The 25,052-nt window shown below is 40.1% G+C and overlaps 1 protein-coding gene and 1 non-coding gene across 2 annotated transcripts in view; one reads left to right on the top strand and one right to left on the bottom strand.

Annotated features, from left to right (window-relative positions):
- The window catches only part of IMPG2 (interphotoreceptor matrix proteoglycan 2), an 87,861-nt gene that overhangs the window by 23,679 nt on the left and 39,130 nt on the right, over positions 1–25,052 (bottom strand). Inside the window, exons 8-11 of the mRNA XM_056109152.1 lie at positions 22,213–22,271; positions 21,136–21,156; positions 12,256–12,500; positions 166–251 (exon numbers count right to left, since the gene is read on the bottom strand). Of these exons, the coding sequence (XP_055965127.1) occupies positions 166–251; positions 12,256–12,500; positions 21,136–21,156; positions 22,213–22,271 (411 nt within the window). The remainder of the gene's footprint in view (positions 1–165; positions 252–12,255; positions 12,501–21,135; positions 21,157–22,212; positions 22,272–25,052) is intronic.
- Positions 19,852–19,958, top strand: LOC130018759 (U6 spliceosomal RNA). Its single transcript, XR_008791631.1, has one exon. It is a non-coding gene; the product is annotated as a U6 spliceosomal RNA (small nuclear RNA).

Here is a 25,052-nt window from a genome sequence, read left to right as displayed (position 1 = left end):
CATAAATAATGTTCCAAAGATAATATAAGAGAATACTCAACATTAGAACAGCTCAGAAAATGCATGATGCTAAGCATAACTGATGTTCCTTACCAAAGCAGCTCTTTTTTCAGAAAAGAATGTTAAAGGCCTACTCCTAGATGTAAAATACAGAAACGTTCTTACCACAGTAGATGATAGAGTTGCCTGAGGTCTTGAACTGTCGTTGTTCCAAACTAGATTTTCAGTTTGAGAAAGTAAAACTCCTCGCACTGTAAAATAGGCATTACATAAAAAAATGTTTTTAGTTAGTACTCTACTGTTTTTAAGACTTAAAGATAACTAAAAACCAAGTTCTCAGGCTAAGGAGATAGTTCAAAAAACTGAAGTGCATGGTTTGCATGAGGGAGGCCCTGGTTCAACCTCTGGCACCAGATGGTCCTCCAAGCATGCGAGGACCAGCTCCGAGTACAGATACATACAGCCCAAAACTTTGAAAAAAATTCTACCCCTGGAGAGCTTATATTTTGGCCAAACATATGAGGGTGGGGCAGGAAATATGCTGATACGTTCTGTCTGAATTCTAAAAAATAAATATTCTTCCCATTTTTACATCAAGGGTTCATATTTCTTCCTTTCTTTTGCAAATCAGTTTTTAAAACTATTTTCAAAATTCCTGGGAAGCAGTTATTTTTTTTCCTTAAATTTTTATTAGTGAAACACCATGAGGTACAGTTGTAGACTTACAAATTTTTGTGCTTGGGTTTCAGTTATACAATGAACTGATACCCATCCCTCCACCAGTGCCCATTCTCCACCACCACCAGTCCCAGTATACCTCCCACCTCTCTCCCCCCCTCCCCCGTCTTACTCTACCACTGTGGCAGGGCATTCCCTTTTGTTGTCTCTCTCCTTTTGAGTGCTGTGGTTTGCGAAAGAGATATTGAGTGGCAATCTTGTTCAGACTATAGTCTACTCTCATCACTCATGGGAAGCAGTTATTTTTAAATAGTTTTTTTTAAATAAGAAAGTTAACCTTAGGGATGGGTATTTGATCATTGTATAATGGAAACCCAAGCACGAAAATCTGTAAGTCTACAACTGTACCTCATGGTGTTTCACTAATAAAAATTAATTAAAAAAATAAAAAAGAAGGTGCCTGCTTCATCTCTGATTAAAAAAAAAAAGAAAGTTAACCTGATAATACAATTCAGTTGCTTGATGATAAAAATAACAATATGCAAAATTATATCCTCTGAGGAGGGAATAAATAACCTTTAAAATATTAACTAGGACATTACTATGTCATTATTAAATAATGAGAAAAAAAGAGTTCACATTGCAGGATTTAATTCTTAAAAAGTTATTGAAGTTGTGCTAGTCTTTGTGAAAGATGAGGCCACACCGATATCACCGGGCGGTCCCAGATGGGGTAGGTTCTGCCTTCCCACCTTCTCCAGATGGAATCCCGGTGACCACGAGCTTCTACAAGCATGGCTCTGGCATGCGGGTAGCAGGACAGTTTTTCTGAACCGTGTGGCTGCTTATGTGGCCACACGACATTTCCTTATATGCAAAGTGATCAATGGAAAGTAAATCATCCAACATTTCTCCCTGAAAATCAGGCTTGAATGGTGGTGGGAAAATCTGAGCAAAAGATAATGCCCAACCAAAATGCATCTGGACTGTGTATTTAACTATTGTGCTATGTCACCCTGGGAGCAGAAGGGTGTCTGTCCCTCCACATGTCCCACTCTGTGGCGGCGACATGATGTCCTGCATTTTTTAGAGCCTAATGAACAGCCAGATCTGAATGTTGGGGAAAATTCCAAATAACAGAGGTGGGTCTTTTGTCATAATATTGAATATGATCAACAGAGAGAGAGAGAGAGAGCAAAGTGGAAATCTGCCACACAGGTGGGAGGTGGGTGGGAGGGGGGGCATACTGGGGTTCTTGGTGATGGAAAATGTGCACTGGTGAAGGGACGGGTGTTTGATCATTGTATGACCGACTGAGACTTGAACTGAAAGGCTTTGTTACTGTTGTCACGGTGATTCAACAAATAAATAAAAAATATATAAAAAAAAAGATGAGGTGAAGCCAAGTTTCACTGATGGAAGTATTCCTTATGTTAGAAATATAAATACAAATTATTAAATTATGTAAAGGAAATAACAACTTTTTTGCATTCTTTTATATCTTCCCAAGCATTTTTCTCAGAAAAACACTTTTTGTTCAAAACCACTGGCAATTAATTCATGCAGCTAACATCAACCAAGCTTCCCAACATGACAACCATTTTGGTTTTTATTTTTAAGGTCCATTTCTGGGCCACGTTGGCTCATTTTATAAGTGAAATATTTTTAAAAGAAAGTATAGATGAAAGCAAATTTTAGAAGTTTAAAGGCCCATGTGAGTTAACTAGGCTGAACACATTTCTCCTCCTCTTGTTTGTTGGAGTACACGGAGCTTAGGTTTATCAGATTGTGCCCATCACAGTGCTCCCGAGTCACTCCCATTACTTTGTCTGTCTGTAACCTCTTCTATGCTCTCTTCCCCAACCAATTTGTAAGGTCTCATCCTTCTTAGACACTGAAGCTGTACTGTAAGTCAATATTGCCTTTCTCCTCTCCTTATGTCTTTGAGCAGTTTACTTTAATGCAATATCCTTTTGTATAGATACAGGAAGACAATTAATTAATATTATGCTTTATAACTTAGGAATTGATTGGCTTTGAATATTATTCACTCCTGGGCATCTGCCTTCTCAACTTAAGCCTCAGGTGCCCTCACTTCCTAGCATTCCAAGGGCAGGGTCCCGACGTGGGACTGGATGGAACCAGGGCAAGCCGGTAAGTTATGTGCTACCCTGGCATCGCGATGGGCCAGGCCAAGGTGCCACGATTCTTAACTATAAGTTAAGAGTTTGATCATAGGCAAATGATGTCATGATCCAAAAGTAACGACGAGACTAGGGCCCTGCTGCTAGGAATAGGAAAGATATCTGGCCTGAGCACTGCAGTCTGAGATCGAGATGGCCCTAGGAGAGCAATTCTATAAGCTCAAAGTATTTCTTACTGTGTCCATACGAAATGATTAATATTATGTATGCTTATATGTTGTTTGGACAAGGAGAGGAGAAACACGTCCTAGAAGCAGTTTTCTGTGTGTCCTGACTAGCTTGGAAGAGACTGCTTTTTTGGAGATGTAGATTCCAAGCTCTAGCAGACTGGTCTTTGTTGTGCTAATCTAAGTGCTTATAGTTTGTGAAAAGGTGAGGCCAGGATTACTGGCCTGCGGATGTAAGGAAACAATGTATTTTTGCCACCTCAGTGTTCTTTCTGTAACTCCTTTTGATGACATCACTATATTGCGCCCTTCAGAGGTACTATGATCTATATAAGGGAGATTTCAGGGCTCTCTGGGGGGACACGTGCATCAGAGAACCTGGGAAGATGGGGCTGAGGACAGAAGCTGAGAGAACAAAGGCGCACGTGCTCGAGGATTCCTGAGGCCTCCATGACATACATCTCTTCCATGTAATAAACGGCTACTAAGACCAACTAGCTTGGCCTCGTTTCCTTCCTTCGCCTGACCATCGCCATCGTCCTCCCTGGAGTGGGGAAACGGCAGATCGCCGGCCTTTTTATTTTTTGTGTGTTTACACAACTGGCGTCCCTGGGTGGGATGCCAACCTAGGTTCAATTCCTGACACCCCAGATAGCCCCTCAAACATCATCAGGATAATTCCTGAGCACACATGTGGGGCCCCGCCTGGAAGAGGGCAGTCACTGACCCTATACACAGTTTTTTCACCATTTTTTTGGCCTTTCGGGTCACATCCAGCAAAGCACAGGGGTTACTCCTGGCTCTGCACTCAGGAATTACTCCTGGTAGTGTTCAGGGGATGCTGGGAATCGAACCCAGGTTGACTGCATGCAAGGCAAACTCCCTACTCGCTGTACTATCACTCCAGCCCCAGTTTTGTCACCATTAAACTGGCAAAAACAATGTAGTAAATGGGGTAATAGGAAAAAAATGTATGAACAGTGGAAGATAATTTAAATAGCCCCCTAACTCCAAAATAAAACTTCTTCTTTACAAGAATTAAATAAACCAACCAGAGACTAGGTGAATAGGGCACTTGCCTTACACAAGACTAATCCAGGTCCATACCTAGTGCCACATATGGCCCTCGGATCAGAGTTAGGAGCACTTTGGCACTCACTGGTGTGACCCAACTACCACCCCTCCCTCCCGCATAAAACCAACCAAAACGTTAGAGCAGCAAGTACAAGTAAGGAGAGTGAAAGGTAAGAAACTGACTCAGCTTCAATACCCAGCACGACATATGATTTCCAAAGCAGGCATAAAGTGAGTGCTGAGTTTAAGAGTCAGGAATAGTCCCTGAGTTTTGTTGGAGGTGATCCAAAAACAAACAATAAACTTAAAGAGGCCAGAGATAGGACTCTACAGAATGTTCTATTATATATGTAATAGTTAAAAAAACATGAAATACCCACATTGTTGAAAGCTGCTTTGTTTGTTGGGTGACCATTAGTATCTACTGCCTATTAAGAGAAAACAGCATCAATTTAAGATTGACCTTTTTTTGGTACCATAACCAGTAAAGCTCAAACTGCTCCCAGCCTTTGAGCACTAAACTTTCTTCAGACTGGACAATATTAAGCAAGGGAGGAAAGTGATTAAGTATATATTCTTTTGACCCAATTGTTTTTATTTTTAACAAAATCTTGCTCTAGATCTGGAGGCTATGGAGGTCCATGGCCTCACATGGTCATGTGATCCATGGCCTCAAATGGTCCTGAACATTGCTGGGTGTGGCCCCAAAACCAAAACAGTCACCACAACAAAATTTTTCTTTAATAATCGTTTACTTTGCCATATTCTAATCCTTATTTTAACAGTTTTGGACAAATTAGTTTGGGTCTCTGTTGTAAATTTTATTGAGAAATTTAGTGTGTGTAGAACTTGGCAGTTGTTCCTCAGAGATTTTGGTCTGTGTTCACAGACGAAGTCTATTGTTATTTTGGAGGTAGAACAGACAGATGCTATATTGAGAGAACTTGTGTTTCTTTAGCAGTAGGAGTAAAGGAATTTCAGGAAATACTGAAGTTCATGTTTTATGTAGACTATTTGGCATGGCAAGAAGTATTTAGATGTTTGTTTTTACTGTGCAGGTGACTGCCCCACACAGTGGGGTTGGGAATTGGGGGCTGGAGTGGGCCACACCCAATAGTGCTCCTGGATTGTTGTGGCTCTGTATTTAGGAATGATTGCTGTGCTCAGAACCACATAAAAACAAGTGCTTTGGGAGAGACGAGAGAGTTGGAAGAGAAGAGAAAGAGTGGGGCGGCAAGATGGAGTGCAAAGAGACTAGCAAGGGGGACAGAGGAAGAAAGAAGTAGAAGAATTCAGGAATAGGCGCATGGAGAGAGAGAGAGAGCCCAGACTGCGAGATGGAGCACGGAGAGATGAGAGGGAGAGACAGGAGGAGACAGGAAAGAGGGTCGGTGTGAGACTAGAGTGGGGGCTCAGAGCGACTGGAACAGGCACATAGGGAGAATGGAATAAACGGCAACTGATCAATCATTCAGCTTGGTTCTCACTTCCTTCACTGTCTGGCCCATGACCTGAGCCGCCCTGGCTGGGCAAGTGGCCCAGGGTCCCCCAGAACTCCGGCAGCGATGGGGAGAGCCGCCAAGGCCTCCCCTGGTTGCCCAGAGTTTATACAAGTAGGAACCCAGGAGTCCACCCTGATCAAAAGAAAATAAATCATTAAAAACATAGGAAGAGGCCTGGGAATGTGTCTCATGCATGCGGCACAGCATTTGTCTTGCTTGTGTGAACCCCATGTGTGACTGATCCCCAGCACCAAAAACAAACCCATGGAGAGAAGGCAAAACTCTTTCTTGGAGTATAAGAGCAATTAGTAAGTTTTAAAAAGGGTTTTGAGGTGAGAAAACCACTACCTGTGAATTGTTGTAACAATAATTTAGGCAGGGAACTAAGTGGTGCTCAGCTGGAAGATGAGAGACCGAGACCAGGGGACCTCCATAGCTGTCACGCTCCTCTCCATAGAACAGTGACCGCTTACAAAGGAGAAAAGAGTGACTTTGCCCTGGAATACTTAACATCATTTGTGAGGAAATGAGCCTTTCCTGAAGAAGAACCTTCAGAGCAAGTCCAATCCGGGGCCTCTTCTCAGGAACCGAGTAACTCTGGGAAATGGAAGACAGGTGAGGCTGCACACTGCCAGGTGACAGCAGGCGACCCTGATTTGAATTCTTTTGCTTTATTTTATTTTACTATTCTCTGGATCTTTGGGCCTTAAAGAACATTACTTCACATGATGGGACTCAGAGGGAGCATATGTGGTGCTGGGGATCCAACCCAGGTTGGCCATGTACCAGGAAAATGCCACACCTGCTGCATTTCCACACCAACTCCTAAGTGACATCATTGAGAAGTGGCACAGTAACAGTTGATTGTGTTTCTGTGTGTGTATATATATGTATATATGTGTGTGTGGTGTCTATATTATATATATGATATATATATATATAAAGGAAGCCCCATACTGTTTCCTTTTGTACTACTTTCCTCTGAAAGAGTGAAGTTATTTCAAAATTAAAAAGAGAAAAAAAGGGCAGGAGGTAAGTTGTGTTTCTGATCATATCTATAAAGGAAGCCCCATACTTCTCTTTTTTTGCACTATTTTTCTCTGGAAGAGTGTAGCTATTTCAAAATTAAATAAAGGAAGACCAGGTTTGATTCCCAGCATCACATGGTGCCCCCAGCATTGCTAAGTCTGGCCTTGGAGGTGCCCTTCATTGCCAGAGTGTCCCTTGGACCTCCTGAGCACCACTGGGGAAGTCTCTCCCCACAAAAATAAAATAAATTTTAGAATCTTTTTGTTTATTTTGTTTTGGGGCCACACCCTGTGATGCTCAGGTGTTACTCCTGGTTTTATACTCTGGAATTACTCCTGGTGGTGCTTGGGGAACCATAAGGGATGCCAGGGATCAAACCCAGATCAGCCATGTGCAAGGCAAATGCCTTATCTGCTGTAAATCACTCTGGCCCCCGATTCTAAAACAATTTTAAGAAAAAAAAAAAGAGGAAAGTCAAAAGAGTGCTGCTCTTACAGACAAGAATAGGCAGGATGTTCCAGTGACCTTTTCTTTGTAAAAGGAGGAAAGTCATTAAATTAAAGGGGGAAAAGGAGACTTGTGTGGGTCACAAAAATATTTCTGGCACAGGCCTTTAGTGAAAATGTTTAATCTAATAAATTAATTGAAGCATTCACACAAGTGATATTTGTGTTAATTTGCAATAACACAAGAAACAAGTCAGAGAAGGAGTTGGATCTGTTTATGTCAATGTGATTTTCTCCACAATTTCAAACAAGTACAAAATGAAAAGCAAGGGGATAAGGTGGAAAAGTTAACAACCCAATTACAGAAATGTACTGGGCTGGGGATGTGGCATAGTGGGAGAGTATTTGCCTTTTCATATGTGAGGCCCTGAGACCCACTGTAATTACTGGGTAATGCAATTACCCATTGTAATTAATTGCTGACAACATTAATGAGAAATACAATCGAATGGTTCAGCACCTCCATGATTATGCGAGGAATGCCAAAGGAGAGAGAAAAAAAGCCTGTCTTCAAAAACTCTTGAGCTTATTCACCAACTGGTTTGGCGCATGCCTCAGGCAATCACAAGCGAATGTCCAAGATCTCAAAGCAGTGCAGAGATGCAATAAAGGAAGACTTCAAAGACAGAAGAACAGCAGTTCTGGTAGATATGGCAGAAGCTAGGAAAAGCATTTGTAACGCCCGCCTGTCCTTCGCCAACTACAAGACCAAGATGACTGCCCTCCGACATCCTGATGGATCTATCACATCTTCCAGAAGGGCAATGAAGAAGATATCCATGACTTCTACTCAGATCTCTTTGATAGCCCCGTTCACCTGCCCACATACCAAATTCCACAGGATGGATATGTCATTCCCAATGTTCTCCCTTCCGAAATCCTACACACCATTTCATCGGTAAAGAAACGAACAGCACTTGGCCCAGACAAGGTCAAACCTGAACACCTGAAGAACCTGCCGTCAGTACTCATCAATACATTGGCTCAGCTCTTCACGCACTACCTGTCTGAATGCAAGGTTCCATCCCAATGGAAAACCAGCAGGACTGTACTACTGTACAAGAAGGGAGACATCCACGACATTGGCAACTATCGTCTGATCTGCCTACTGTCTGTCATCTACAAGCTGTTCACTCGAGTCATCCTGAATAGGATTGACAGAACACTAGATGAAGGACAACCATGTGAGCAAGCCAGGTTCCGCAAAGGATTCAGCACGATAGACCATATCCACATAATAACCAAGCTCATTGAGGTTTCTTGGGAGTTCAAGATGCCGCTCTGTCTAACGTTCATTGATTTAAAGAAGGCCTTTGATACTGTTGAGACTAAAGTGGTCATCAAAGCCCTAGTCAATCAGGGCATTCATACTCCATACATCAGGATCCTCTGTGAGCTGTATTGTGGATTCACTACCAGGATCTCACCATTCTACAAAGACGTGATCATCAATGTCAAGAGAGGGGTTTGGCAAGGTGATACCATTTCACCAAAACTCTTCAATGCCACCCTCGAGAACATTATGCGACGACTAGAATAGGAAGGAATAGGAGTGAAGATAGACGGTCGGCAACTACACCACCTCCGCTTTGCTGATGACATCATTCTAATAACACCACACATTAGCCAAGCAGCATAAACACTGGCTGAGTTCGACTGTGAGTGTGGGAAAGTTAGACTCCAGCTGAATCTCACGAAGACAATGTTTATGAGAAACAGTCTCGTTCCTGACGTTCCATTCGCTCTCAATGGAATGACCATCTCTGAATGCAACAGTTATGTGTACCTAGGTCGAGAAATCAACATGACGAATGACCTGGCACCTGAGTTGCACAGGAGGAAGAAAGAAGCTTGGAATGCTTTCAAGAGCATCGAAGAAATTGCTAAGAGGACGAAGAAGCTCCGGCTCTGGGCACATCTCTTTGATTCCACTGTTCTTCCTACATTAACATACGCCTCAGAGACCTGGGCTATACGAAAACAGGATGAGAATGCAATTCCTGTCTCCCAAGGAGGAATCGAAAGAGCTATGCTTGGAGTATCACGCTTCACTCAAATGAGAGAAAGAATCTGAAGTTCCGACCTCTGTCGACGGTCAAGAATCAAGGACACTGTCTTGTTTGCCAAGGCATCGAAAATCAGATGGGCTGGACACATAATGAGATTTGAAGACAACCGCTGGATTAGAGCCGTTACTGACTGGATTCCACGGGACATCAAAAGACCGTGTGGCCGCCCACCTACAAGATGGTCAGACTTCTTCGTCAAGACACTGAACAATCGGTTTGAGGCTCTTTGTGTTTCTAAAACAAATAGATGCCATTGGGCTACACTAGCACATGACAGGGATGAATGGAGACATTACTGGCACCCATTCAAGCAAATTAGGAGATAAGAGAAAAGAAGAAAGAGCATAGGATGAAGTTAGTTCAATATAAATGCACTGTCACAAAAGGCAGAGGCTCTCACATATATTCAAACTGATAGCTCAATAGCAGTAGCACTGTAGCACTGTCCTCCCATTGTTCATTGATTTGCTTGAGCAGGCACAAGCAACATCTCACAACAAATTGTCAGACTCGTGATTGTTTTTGGCATATCGAATATGTCATGGGGAGCTTGCCAGGCTTTGCTATGCGGGTGAGATACTCTCAGTAGCTTCCTGGGCTATCTGAGAGGATCAAGGAATCAAACTCGGGTTGGCCACATGCAAGGCAAATGCCTTATCTGTTAAATAGAGAGTTTTTCCATTTCAAGTTCCTTGTGACCCATTTAAAATCCAGGCCACTTTGTACCCCGTCTCAGCACAGTGTCCTCTCAAAGAAACATCAATTTAGCAAAATACAAAAGGTCATCAAATAATACCAGATTATTAATATACTAATATCAATATCATATTATTCTGTGACTAGTGAGAAGAATCAATCAAATCTAACCAAGGCTACTGTCGTACATGGAGGTCACACATTCTTCTGTCTGTGTGGGTTTTTTTTTTCCAGATACTCTGGTTTCATCACACATCTTAACTATGTGCATGTTAAACTCCTTGGTAAGTCTGACCTGTCCTGGTCCGAGTGAGCAGGGTTTAAGTGAGTGCTCTGGATGGAAGGGCATCCTGTTCACAATGATTCCCTTACTCTGACCAGAGATACCTACAGGCCAGGTGTTGGCCAACCAAGACTCTAACTGGAATAAACCGCTCGGAAGAGAAATGAATTTTTTTTAATGGTTAATCTAAGAAGAGTTTTAAATCTTTATTTAGATGCTTCATGTTGTCTTTGGAGTCAGAAATATTCTGTGGGCATAAACTCTTGTTCATGACAATTAGCCTATAGTAAATGTACTTTGATTATACTAAATGTCATTTCACCTAAATTTCCAAGAATCTATCAATGAAATTAAGTGAAGATGCATTGTGATTTAAATACAGTTTAAAGTTTTAGTTTTGTCTCACGGGGGAGGGGGGGAATCTTATTTAGAAAGTAAGAAATTATTCATAATAAAATTTTGTTACATTTTCATTCTCCTTCTTAGAGCGAGACTGACAGACAGACAGACACACACACACACACACAAACAGAGAGAGAGAGAGAGATCGAGATCTAAATAGTAGCAGCCTGAAAGAATAGAAGTTTGGTTCTCTGAAGAACAAACAGATCTGTAAAAATGCATTATGATTAGTATTGCCTCTAACTAAGATTTTCCTCATTGGTAAGTGTTCCTTCACCCGGCAGTCACTTCAGCAAAATATACCCCTATACCCCTGCAACATTTTAAAAGTTAAACTACTGAAGTTGGAGAGATAACACAGCCGGTAGGATGCTTGCCTTACACACACCCAACCTGGGTTTGATTCCCAGCAGCAGCCCATATGGTCCCTCTGAGCCTGCCAGGAGTAATCCCTGAACACAGAGCCAGAAGTAAACCCGCAACAAAGCCAGGAAGTGACTCAAAAATACGTTAAGCTACTGGCTCAATTCCAGCAAGTCACCCCGTATGGCCCCCCAAGTCATGCCAGTAGTAATCTCTGAGCACAGACCCAGGAGTAAGCCATGAACACTGCTGGGTATGCTTCCCCGCTTCCCTGGCAAAAATATCTGCATTAAGCTACCAGGCCTGAGAGAGAGCTCGTGGGCTGAGCGCACGCAGTCCCAGTGCAGGGCCCAGGTTTTATCCCAGAACCTCATGGTGCCTTGGGGACCAGGGAGCAACCCCTAAGCACAGAACTAACAGTACCCCTCAAGCACTGCTAGGTGTTGAAAAAAACAAAAGAACAAAAGAAAATTTAACTTCTGGGTAAAGAAATTATAGGAAAGTAAGCCTGCAGAAATCAATATTAAAAGGACACATGTCAGCACATCCCTGATCAGGTCAGCTGCTGCACACAAGCAACCAGCCTGGGGGAGCTTCAATTCCCAGCTGACCAGCCCACTCTTCACCTCTGATCCAGTGGTCACTTTCTCCTTGACGGTCCCAGACCCTCCCTCCCCATCCCTATCCCCCTGTGATTCTGAAACATAATTAAATCTCCACCGGTCTAACTAAATTTAAAAACTGGCGTCTCTGGGGATTCTACCCAGAATTAGAACCTAGGATTATTTTTGTTTTTCTTGATGTTGTTTTACAAGATTTCTCCATCAGTTTTCCTGAGCTGGTCTTTCTCTGATGCTCTCTGGTTTTTTAAAGCCTTAAGCAGCTGACTTGCCTCTAGAGTTAGCATTTTGGTGGATCAGACAGCACTATCGCATATTTAATTTATACTTCCAGGCACAGCTTTTCTTCTCCCTCTACTTTGCTCCTATTCTCTAAGCTATTTCTAAATGTCAGGCTGTTTTTCACTTTCCTCACTCTCTGTGGTCTTCTCTGTGGTCTTCATCTACAAATACTTCAGAGCATCCCTTGTTAATTATACAAAATAGCTGCGTGGATTAAGACTCTGTTCATATCAGAATGGTGTCCATCTCCATTAGTCTAGAGAATGCTAGAATCATATACTGAGAACAGAATCTCATGTTTAGGGATATTTGTTTTCACCATAGAATACTGAAAAAGAAACTCAAATTATATAAGGACTTCATGATGTTTTCAAACTCACCACTGATGAGTTGAAGGGAGTCAGGATCTGGATTCAAAGAAGAGTTTCCCCGCAAAAAATTCTGGTGCAATGTCTCAGCAATATAATCTCTGAAGTTGCTAATTGTATAAACAACAGTGGGCTTGTGATCCAATTCCACGAGACCATGGTTTTCCACCTTATTGGAGTGAAGGCTAATTAAATCCCATGTGGTATTGCTGATGGCCTCCCCATTGAAGGAAACTTCATAATGAACATCGATGCCACTGTGGATAAGAGAGGATATATTAGGTCATGCAAAGAAAACACACACAAAAAAGGAGCTTTGAATTCATGAAGAACGAACATTACACTAAACTTGGGAGTCTCAAAGAGCATATATTCCATCACCAGTTTGCAGACTCTGGACAACCTTTGGCTACCATGCTTTTCCTCCCAGAGAACAGAGGTGGACAGAGGCAAAACAGTTGAAGGTGTTCTTAGAAGACAACCCTGCATAACACCTGACTTCCTTCCTCCTGCTTTCTTTCTTCTCTCCTCCCTCAAAGCCAACCTTCTCTCCCATCTGCCTGCTTCCTTCTTCCCTCCTTCTCCTCCTTGATTTTTATTCTATTGTATTTTTTACATCTGTTTTATTTTGTTTGGAGGCAATACCCAGCTATTCACAGGGCGTACTACTACCTCTGAGCTCAAGGATCATTCCTGGTGGGTTCTGGAAGTCATATGGGATGCAGAGATCGAATCTGCATCAGCCACATGCAAGGGAAGCTGCGGGCACTTGCCTTGCACACAGCTGATCCAGGTTCAACATATTATCACTCTGTCCTCCTCAGCCCCGGTTTTTTTTAATTATTATTATTAGTGAAACACCATGAGATACAGTTGCAGATTTACAAAGTTTTGTGCTTGGGTTTCTATTATACAATGATCAAATACCCATCCCTCTACCAGTGCCCATTTTCCACCACCATGGATAATATCCCTCCCACCCCCATCTCTCCCGTCCCACCCTGCCTCTGTGGCAGGACATTCCCTTGTGTTCTCTCTCTCCTTTTGGGTGTTGTGGTCTGCAAAAGAGGCTTTGAGCGGCAAACATGTTCAGTCCATAGTCTACTTTCAACATGCATCTCCCCTCCTGGGAGGATCCTCCAAAGACCCTTTATTTGGTGCTCCTTTCTCTATCTGAGCTGCCCTTTCACCTAGAATGCCTAGCTGGCCTCTAAGCTATGGAGTAATCCTCCTTGTGCTGATCTCAGCTATTCTTGGGTATTAATCTCATATTTTGTTACTTTATATTCCCCAGATGAATGCAATCTTTCTATGTCTATCCCTCTCTTTCTGACTCATTTCGCTTAGCATGATACTTTCCATGTTGTACCACTTGTATATAAATTTCATGACTTCATCTTTTCTAACAGCTACATAGTACTCCATTGTGTAGATGTACCAAAGTTTCTTTAACCAGTCATCTGTTCTTGGGCATTCAGGTTTCTTCCAGTTTCTGGCTATTGTAAAGAGTGCTGCAATGAAGAAGCAAGTGCAGATGTCACTTCACTATACATTTTTGCCTCTCTGGGATATATTCCCAGGAGTGGTATTGCTGGGTCAAATTAAAGCTCAATTTCTAATTTTTTGAAAATCGTCCATACTGTTTTCCAGAAGGGCTGAACCAGTCGACATTCCCACCAACAGTGAAGGAGTGTCCCTTTCTCGCCATATCCATGCCAGCATCGGTTGCTTTTGTTCTTTTGGATGTTGGCCAGTCTCTGAGGTGTGAGATGGTATCTCATTGTGGTTTTGATCTGCATCTCCCTGATGATTAATGATGTAGAGCATTTTCTCATGTGCTTTTTTGCCATTTGGATTTCTTCTTTGAGAAAGTTTCTGTTCATTTCATTGCTCCATGTCTTGATGGGGTTGGATGGTTTCTTCTTGTGGAGTTCAACCAGTATTTTGTATATCCTTGATATCAACCCCTTGTCAGATGTGTATTCGGCAAATATCCTTCCCCATTCTGTAGACTGTCTTTGTATTTTGGTCACTGTTTCTTTGGAGGTGCAGAAGCTTCTTAGTTTAAGATAGTCCCATTTATCTATCTCTGTTTTCACTTGCTCGGCCAGTGTCGTGGCATCTTTGAAGATACCATTAGCTTCAATGTCATGGAGGGTTTTGCCAACTTTGTCTTCAATGTACCTTATGGTTTCTGGTCTGATGTTGAGGTCCTTAATCCATTTTGATCTTACTTTTGTACATGGTGTTAGGCAGAGTTCTGAGCCCATTTTTTTGCATGTAGCCGTCCAGTGATGCCAGCACAATTTGTTAAAGAGGCTTTCCTTACTCCACTTTACATTACTTGCACCTTTATCAAAGATTAGATGATCATATGATTGAGGGGATATGTCAGTGTATTCAACCCTGTTCCATTGGTCTGCAGTTCTGCCTTTGTTCCAGTACCATGCTGTTTTAATTATTACTGCTTTGTAGTAGAGTTTGAAGTTAGGGAGGTTGATTCCTCCCATTTTCTTTTTCCCAAGAATTGCTTTAGCTATTCATAGGGGCTTATTGTTCCATATAAATTTCAGGAGTGTTTACTCCATTTCTTTGAAGAATGTCATGGGTATCCTTATAGGAATTGCATTGAATTTATACAATACTTTTGGTAAAACATTTTGACAATGTTAATCTCCCGACCCATGAGCAGGGGGTATCTTTCCATTTCCTCATGTCCTCTTTTATTTCCTGAAGTAGAGTTTTGTAGTTTTCTTTGTACAGGTCCTTTACTTCCTTAGTTAAGCTGATTCCTAGGTACTTGGTTTTCTGGGGAACAATTGTGAACAGGATTGTTTTTTTCATGTAGCTTTCTTCTCTCTCACTGTTTGCATATAGGAAAGCCATGGACTTTTGGGTATTGATTTTATAGCCTGCAACTTTACAAGTCTATTGTTTCTAGGAGTTTTTTGGTGGAGGTTATTGGGTTCTCTAAGTAGAGTATCATATCATCTGCGAATAGTGAGAGCTTGATTTCTTCCTTTCCTACCTGAATGCCCTTAATATCTTTTTCTTGCCTAATCGCTATTGCAAGTACTTCCAGTACTATATTGAACAGCAGTGGAGAGAGTGGGCATCCATGTCTCGTCTCTGATCTTAGAGGGAAGACTCTCAGTTTTTCCCCATTGAGGATGATGCTTGCTGTAGGCTTGTGGTAGATGGTTTTAACTATGTTGAGGAAAGTCCCCTCTATACCCATTTTGGCTAGGGTTTTCATCATAAAGGGGTGCTGGATCTTGTCAAATGCTTTCTCTGCATCTATTGATATGATCATATGCTTTTTATCTTTTCTTTTGTTGATATGATGGATTATGTTGATTGATTTCCGAATGTTAAACCATCCTTGCATCACTGGGATGAATCCTACTTGGTCATGGTGTATGATCCTTTTGATGAGTAGTTGGATTCTATTTGCTAGTAGTTTGTTGAGGATCTTTGCATCTGTGTTCATCAGGGATATCAGTCTGTAATTCTCTTTCTTTGTGGTATCTCTGTCTGCTTTTGGTATCAGTGTGATATTTGCTTCGTAGAAACTGTTCGGAAGTGTTTTTGATATTTCAATTTCGTGGAAAAGCTTAAAGAGGATTGGGAGTAAGTCCTCTTTAAAGATTTGGAAGAATTCACTAGTGAATCCATCCGTCAGCCCCGGTTTTTAAAAGAAACAAAACAAAACCATATAGCTTCATTTAGAGAATTCATATAGAGAATTAACAATGGCTAATTCTCTTATATCTTGTTGCTGTTGGATAAATTATATACTTCACAACAGGGAGTAATAAAAAAAAGTTAATCACTATAAACAAAACACAACTATTATTGTGGAAGTAACAAAAGAACTGAGAAATAAATAAAATTGTTGATTTGCAATTTTTCAAAATACTGTCACTGCCCTCCCATTGTTCATCTATTTGCTTGAGCGGGCCCAGTAACGTCTCCATTGTGAGACTTCTTGTTACTGTGTTTGGCATATTGAAGTCTCGGTAGCTTGCCAGGCTCTTCGAGAGGGGCAGAGGAATTGAGCCCGGCCAAGCCGGGTTGGCTGCGCACAAGGCAAGCACCCTACCTCTGTGCTATCGCTCCAGAATACAATATAAAAAAACTTTAAATATTACAATTATCTGGCCTGGAAAGATAAGGTGCTGGCCTGGCATATATCATTCCATGAGCATCACTGAGCACAAAGCCAGGAACAGTTCCTCAACACTAACACTAACACTCCCAAACCTCCTCCAGCTATACACACACACACACACACACACACACATACACACATACACACACACACACACACACACAGACATTATATCTAAGACTCTCGGGAGTTATACTTTGGCTCTGTATCCCAGGTAATGTGCAGAACCATAAGTTTGATATTAAAGGTAAAGGTAAAGGCCCTCCCGTTGATCATTGATTTGCTCGAGTGGGCCCAGTAACGTCTCCATTGGAGACTTTGTTGTTACTGTGTCTGGCATATCGAATACTCTCGGTAGCTTGCTGGGCTCTCCGAGAGGGGAAGTTTGACATTAAATTACAAAAAGTACTATAGTGTGGGGCTTTTTTGTCTATTAAAAAACTTCCAAGTTTATGATGTTGCTTGTTTGTTTTTATTAATGTGCTATGATTTACAAAGTTACTAATAGTTGCACTTTAGGCATACAACAATTCAACAGCAATCCCTCCACCAATGTCAACTCCTCCCCACCAGTATTCCCAGATTCCTTCCCCATCCCAACCCCCACTCCACTCCCACCTGTCCACTTGACGGGCACATTACAAAGTGTGAGTGGTTGCCACTTAGACCTCATGTTTTCTGTTCTGTTGAATTTGTATTTGGGGTATGTGGCTATACCCCTCATTCATATCACTACTATAACTAAAGCAAATATTACTTCTGTTCTCTTCTCCCCAACACCCCAATTTGATTTATTTTCTTCTCTATCTCCTCTCTAAACACTGGGATCAAGGGGTTAAGGATAATCTAAGCATACCCCTTTTATTACAATACATTTCCTCATCCACTATTCTATATTCCACAGATAAGTAAGATCATCCTGTGTTTGTCTTTTTCTTCTGGTTTACTTCACTCTACATGATATCTTCCAGTTGTAACCATGTTGCAGCAAGCTGCTTGATTTCATCATTCCTTGCAGCTGCATAGTATTCCATTGTGTATATATACCACCTGTTCATAATCCATTCATCTATTGTTGGACAACTAGGTTGATTCCATATCTTAGCTATTGTACTGAGTGCAGCAATGAATAATGGTGTGCACATGTCCTTTTGAGTGAATGTTTTTATGTTCTGGGGATAGATGCCCCAAAGTGGAATTGCTGGGTCAAATGGCAGTTCACTTCTAAGTTTACTAAGGACTCTTCATACTGTTTTCCACAGGGGGTGTACCAGGCAACATTCCCACCAGCAGTGCCAGCAGTGGATAACAGTTCCTTTTCAAAGTTTATGCAGAAAACCAGACGAAGGAAAGCCAAGTCTTTTCAGAAAGCCTACTCCTAGCACTTTGAAGTCTCAGAGGCAGACAATCAAAGGAAATGTTTCTGGATCAAGGAGCTTATGCAAATCAGGATGTCTGGGTTAGATTTCTGGCCTTCTCTTTATTGGCAAAACAGAATTTGTCTGCCAGTGTTGCTCTTGGACATCTAAAAATAGCACTCCACTTATAATTTACCTTGTCTGGTGAGGATGAATTCATTAAAGAAGATAAAATGTCTCAGACAGATGTCGCAATTTATTACCCCATATTTTCACTCTGGAAAATGAATTCAAAGAAATGCTTGAGGTATCAAGAAACCATCTATTCTCAGAGCTAGGAAACTTAACTCTGACCCAGAGCAGGATGAATTCTGGCACGGTAAAATGGAGTACAACAAAGACATCTCAGGATAAGGACCAATATAAGGAAAGCCAAGAAACCAAGGGTGTACATACAGGGAAAAAAATAAACACATGGAGGGGCAATATATTATCTGACTGTGAAAAAGTTTTGCAGCTCTCAGCTAACCCTAAGCTAGCCAACCACCACTGTTGCATCATCTTTCATTTTCTGAACCAGACTGCAACAGCTGCTGTGAGGAGGAAAGTTCTCTGAGAATAGCTATTGCCAGGGAAATCAATCTTGTGGAGGTAAATTTCACTTTTCTATTCTTTCACCCCAACTGCCCTGAATTACTGCTTGACATGTGTAGAATCTACACAATAGTATCAAATCTATTAAAATGGACTATAAGTGATATTTCACAGAAACCCAGGCATCTCTTCTTCAAAACACACCTGTTAGAAAGAAATTTCTGCCTGGAGCTGACTATTTCCCACTCAAAACTTAATTTATTAATCTTTTCATTTTTTTTAGTTAGTTCAGGTCAAACGGTCACAATAGTGTTAATATTGATGATCTTAATGTACAAAACCACTGGATCTTCATCACCAGCAAAGAGTCCAAGATCATCCATTCCTCTCCATATTTCTTCCTCTCATTTCTCCCCCAACCCTTCTGCTTAGTAATCTCAGTTTCATAAGTAAAGATCAAGTGTTTGGTGTCATCATTTGATGTTGTTAACTTCCTTGTTGTGCTTTTCCCCACCTCCCTCCTATTTTCACCCTTTTCCCTGCCTTTAAAAAAAAATCTTAAGAACTGTGTGATTGTTTAGCTTTGTAATTGCTCTACTTATCTTGGATATCCATCCTTTATCTGATGGATGGATGTATGGTGTGCAAATATTTTCTCCCATTAAGTAGGGTTTCTATTTATTTTAGCCTAAGTTTCTGCATGAACTTTTATTTTTCATTTTTCTTTTTTTTTAATTGAGTCACCAAGCATGAACTTTTCACTCTGATGTTAGTCCAGTGTTATTTATTTTTAGCTTGTAGTATTTCATAATGGAGTCAAATAAGTGAAGATATGTCTCAGGTCTATATTCTGAAGGGTTTTTACCGTCTTCCTCAGTGCATGTTATGGATTCTGGTTTAATCTTAATGTCATTAATTCATTCAATTTTTGTATATGATATAAGATAGGAATCCAATGTCATTTTTTATGTGACTGTCCAGTTTTCCCAGCACCATTTGTTGAAAAGGCTTTCGTTGTGGAGCTTAAGTTTTGGGGGGTTTTTTTTGTTTGTTTTTTGGTTTTTTGGGGGTTTTTTTTTTGCTTTTTGCTTCACACCCGGCAATGCTCAGGGGTTACTTCTGGCTTTGCACTCAGGGATTACTCCTGGCGGTGCTCAGGGGACCATATGAGATGCTGGGAATCAAACCCAGGTCAGCTGCATCCAAGGCAAATGCCCTACTCGCTGTGATACCGCTCCAGCCCCATGAAGTTTTAAAGCGAAGGTACCAGGGAGATTAACACTGTTGATTCATTTAAATGGATCCTATTATCAAAATAATGTGTATGAAATATCATTAAGAGTTGCAAATCGTGTACTGGTGAAGGGATGGATGTTGAAACATTGTATAATAGAAACTCAGTCATGAATAAATTTGTAACTGTATATCTCATGTTAATTCAATAAAAAATTTTAATTAAAAAAATTTTTTAAAAAAAGAATTGTAGTGCTCGCTTCGACAGCACATATACTAAAATTGGAACGATACAGAGAAGATTAGCATGGCCCCTGCGCAAGGATGACACGCAAATTCGTGAAGCGTTCCATATTTTTGTATAACTGAAACCCAAGCACAAAATTTGTAAGTCTATAACTGTACCTCATGGTGTTTCACTAATAAAAAAAGAAAAAAAAAGAGTTGTAAATCATGGTACCTGAATAAAAATGGTGAATATTGAGCTATAAGAAAGGTGAAGTCTTGTTTCTTGGGACAGGGTGGATGGAACATGAAGATGTCATGTTAAATGAAATAAATCAGAAAGAGAAAGAGAAATGCTAGATGATCACACATATGTGGGGGATAAAGAAACAGATCAAAGGAACAGACTCAGTTAAATAAAAACAAACTCTTGGACTCTGACCACACCTGTCATTTCCACCAAAGTACAAAATGAAAAGGGTAAAAGGGTGAAAGGAGTCAAGTGGTTAGTGGTAGGAATTATACTGACATTTGGGTTGTGGTCATGACATTATAACATATATTCTGAAGAAGTAAAACTGTACTACTAAAAGAAATCTAATCTCTTAAGCCAATATTACTTCAGTTTTAAAAAGAATTTTTCTTATGAAAGAGATGCAGAGAAAATAAAAAACTTCATGTTCTTATAAATATTTATAGGGAGAGGGAAAGAGAAATTAATATAGATCATTTCTGAATCACACAGTCATTCATACACAATTGGAATAAAAGTATTACCAAAAAGAAATACTTGATTTACTACTGAATAACATTAACAGAAGTGTTTACGTTGATGAAAACTTTGTGTTCTCAATTAACTTTTAACTTACTAGTTAAAAGTTCTTACAGTCTGCAGTCTATGACGGAGGTCTGTAAATAGAAATGCTGACGACTAAACAATGAATTTTATGTTTTTTAAAAGGTAAAAAATACGTGAAATTCATATCAGTGTCCATAAATTACACTGACTAGGACATACACATGTTTATTTATTCATTTTTTTGAATTTCATGTATTGCCTCTACTTTCCTCTAATAGTGGCAAGGTTGTATAGTTGCAACTCGGACCATATAGTTTGAAAATTTGAAATATTTACTACCTGATCCTTAACAGAAAGTTTGCCAACTCCTGACTTGTCAAGAGATAGTACTATTTAAAGGGATAAAAGAACTGGACCATGCTGCAGTGGATCTAGGCTACCAGATTTTCTAAACTATCTCCTCAATCAGTGTATAATATAGAAAGTGCTAGGAAGCACAAAAGATACTCTACCTGCCATTTTCCTTGGGAAACCTGAAAATAAAAATTGAAAGTGTTAAGCAGAGTTTAAGACAGTTAAAATTGCCACATTAGTCACCAAAATGCAACTTCTTAATACATTTCTTCTGAAATGTTTCCTTCAGTAGAAATGCTTAGATACTGACAGATTCCTGTAAACTAAAGCAAGTGCACAGATACCGAGAGAATGTTCCATTTTAAAATTAATAGTCCTAAATATTAGATGATCTCACTCGACTTTGGAATATAAAAAGACAAACATTTGAAATAGACAGCATCGAACAATGACAACCCCTTAACTATGGATTCAAAATGGATAAATTCAGGGGGAAAGGCAAGAGAAAATAAACAAGACTATAGGTGACATAGGAACAGTGGTGTAAGGCAGTAAATTTGTACATCAAAACCACAAATGTTAACACCATATTAATAATTTTAAAATAAAAAAACAAAAGGAAACCAATTGCCCTTTCTTTAAACCATCATTGAACACATTTTCTAAATAATTTGTACATTTTTTCTTCGTAAATAAACTTTTTAATTAAATCAGAAGAGAGCCCTAATTGTTGTCAAAAAATAAAATTAGAGATACTTTGGGGAAGGTATCCAAGTCTCAAGAGAATAAATTGACAAAATAAAGTACCATCTAGTCTGACTTTCGACTCCTCTCGGTGGCAAATAAAAGTCAAGTAACTTGTCAACAGCATTCGAGGAATATTATTTCCTATGTTTTCACCTGGGCCAACTACAGATATCTTTGAGTATGTCTCTTTGAATATATCATTTTGCCTGTTTTAAGTTTTCGCTGCTGAAGAACTAGCACTGAGCATACAACTTTACTAGAAACAGTATTTAGACCAGGAGTGGGAACATCTGAGCTGCCGGATATACTCAGCCCCAAAATCACGTGGTCTGGTCCTGGCACATGATAAGACAGACCTGTCTGCTTCTCAGCAGGTATCTGTGACCCATTGACCTATATTGAATGGTATATGGATGATGCTAAAAGTATCCAAATAGCCTCAAATTTGAATAAAGTTTCCCATTCTGACTGAGAATAAATCTATTTACCTAAAGTCAAGTACATGAATATCCTTGTAGCCTGGTAATCCAATAAATGCATTTTCAACCTGTTAAAAATAAAAAAATCAACTGTCTAAGTATGCAGAAATATGAAGAACTACATCAAAAATTATTTTATACTTTTACATACACACAAGGATCAGAAACTTAATTAAGAAAGTTCTAATTACAATGTTACAAAACAGTTTTCACCACAATACTGACCACTTATTCCTTCTCATTTTCTCTTTCAAAGTTTTAATGGACTCTGATATTAATGTTTTTCCAAATTTTAAAACCATCCAACTTGTTAGCAAAGCACTGTATTTTTTTCCTGATAGAAAAAAAAAGGTGGGGGAAAAGCACTAGTTTCCTAAGAAACTATGACAGCAGTATTAAAATGTAATTGTTTGGATTCAAAATCTGGTAACAGCACACACTTTGACAAATAGTCATGTTCATTTTCTTTAAGTGTGTTTGGTGACTTCTGCTTCCTGTTCCTCCAACTGTGAACACAGTCAACATGGGAAAGAAATCTGCCAGCATGGCTCGGAAGGATAACACAGGCCATGTTGACTGAGTGTCACAGGAGAGGCTATGAAGCAGCGACCAATAACTTAGTACTAATCTACTAATAGATCTACTCTAATAGATTGATCTGTGAGCAATCCAGCTTTTATCTTTAAATTCTAACCATACAAATCAGTTGAATCTTAGTGAATAGAGGGAAAGAGGGAAAGAAGGCTAGACAGCACTGAAGATCCAAAATCTGATCAGGTGATACAGATATACATACTTTAACAAGATTTAACATTTAAAAAACATCATTTCAGATGGTAATCATCTCATTAGCTACTTTGCTGTAGGGTCAACATAAGAGCAAGGAGAGTTAAGTTTGAGATATCTCTGGGCTTCTGCTTTTAAAACCAAGTTCTTGAGTTCTGGAATATAATAAAGCAGTTAAAGGTGCATTCCAGATCTGGGTTTGAGTCCCAGTACTACATGGTTGCCAGAGCATCATGGATTCATCCCTTGGGGGCACAGCCACCACATGAGGGACATGGGTAACCACTGACACTGTAGGGCCCTGACAGCACTACTTTCTTTTTTTTTTTAATTAGTGGAACACCATAAGGTACAGTTGTAGATTTACAAAGTTTTGTGCTTGGGTTTCGATTATACAATGATCAAATACCCATCCCTCCACCAGTGCCCATTTTCCACCACCATGGATCCCAGTATCCCTCCCACACCCATTCCCCCATCCTCTGTGGCAGGGCATTCCCTTTTGTTCTCTCTCTCCTTTTGGGTGTTGTGGTCTGAAAAAGAGGCATTGAGTGGCAATCATGTTCAGTCCATAGTCTACTTTTCAACATGTATCTCCCATCCTGTGAGGATCCTCCAAACACCCTTTATTTGGTGCTCCCTTCTATATCTGAGCTGCTCTTTCCCCTAGAGTGCCTGTCTGGCCTCTAAGCTATGGAGTAATCCTCCTGGTACTGATCGTGGCTATTCTTGGGTATTAATCTCCTATTTTGTTATTTTATGTCCCCCAGATGAATGCAATCTTTTTATGTCTATCCCTCTCTTTCTGACTCATTTCGCTTAGCATGATACTTTCCATGTGGTACCACTTGTATGTAAAATTCATGACTTCATCTTTTCTAACAGCTACATAGTACTCCATTGTGTAGATGTACCAAAGTTTCTTTAACCAGTCATCTGTTCTCAGGCACTCAGGTTTTTTCCAGATTCTGGCTATTGTAAAGAGTGCTGCAATGAACAAACAAGTGCAGATGTCACTTCGACCATACATCTTTGCCTCTCTAGGATATATTCCCAAGAGTGATATTGCTGGGTCAAATGGGAGCTCAATTTCTAATTTCTTGAGAATGGTCCATACTGTTTTCCAAAAGGGCTGAATCAGTCGGCATTCCCACCAACAGTGAAGGAGTGTCCCTTTCTCACCACATCCGTGCCAGCATCAGTTGCTTTTGTTCTTTTGGATGTGGGCCAGTCTCTGAGGTGTGAGATGGTATCTCATTGTGGTTTTGATCTGCATTTCCCTGATAATTAATGACAGCACTACTTTCTTTTGGTGAGAATTTCTGGTGTGGACTCAGAGTCTCTAGAGTAACAAGTGGGAAGCCGCTCAAACAAGCAACAAGCAAAAACCATGTCCTCAGAATATGAAAGTACAAGTTTTTTTAATCTTGGTGTATTGAGGATTCTTTTACCTAAAGAATAAAAAATAAATTCATGAAACTCTTTGCCATAGTGATTGCCTTATTTTATTTTCTGAGGGAAAAAAAGAGAAACATAGTGTAATTCTTGTGGGTTGGGAGTGGGGATAGAATCCTCAAGACAAGGCACCCAAAGACTGAGGCCCATCCCAGCTGCTTTTGCTGGGAGAGCAATTCTGTGCAAGTATATTGCCCTGTTTTCTGTCCGCACTAATTTTTGTAAGACAAAAATTAATGTCCCTGAAAGTATTTAATTAACTGCAATATGGTATACAACTATAATTATTACTAAAATATTTATCTTGATCTCTGGCTTTACCATCTCTTGAACTTAAGCTGGTAGAGGTATTCCAATTCATCAACATTTAACTAGCAATTATAAAGGTGCCTAATTACAATACATTATTCCACTTTATTAATATAAAAAATAGGTAAAATTTATTGAGTAATAACTACATGTCTGCCACGGGCTGGAGAGATAGCACGGGGCGGGGCGAGGGGGGGCGTGGTATTTGAAAATTATCTGTAATGAACTACTGTGAAATACTTTATGAAAATAAAATGTATAAAAATTTTTTAAAAGTAAGTAGGCTAATTCTAAGAAAT

The sequence above is a fragment of the Sorex fumeus genome, unplaced genomic scaffold (assembly GCF_029834395.1).
Source record: "Sorex fumeus unplaced genomic scaffold, SorFum_2.1 ptg000265l, whole genome shotgun sequence".
Lineage (NCBI taxonomy): Eukaryota > Metazoa > Chordata > Mammalia > Eulipotyphla > Soricidae > Sorex > Sorex fumeus.
This window is presented reverse-complemented; position numbering and strand designations above follow the sequence as displayed.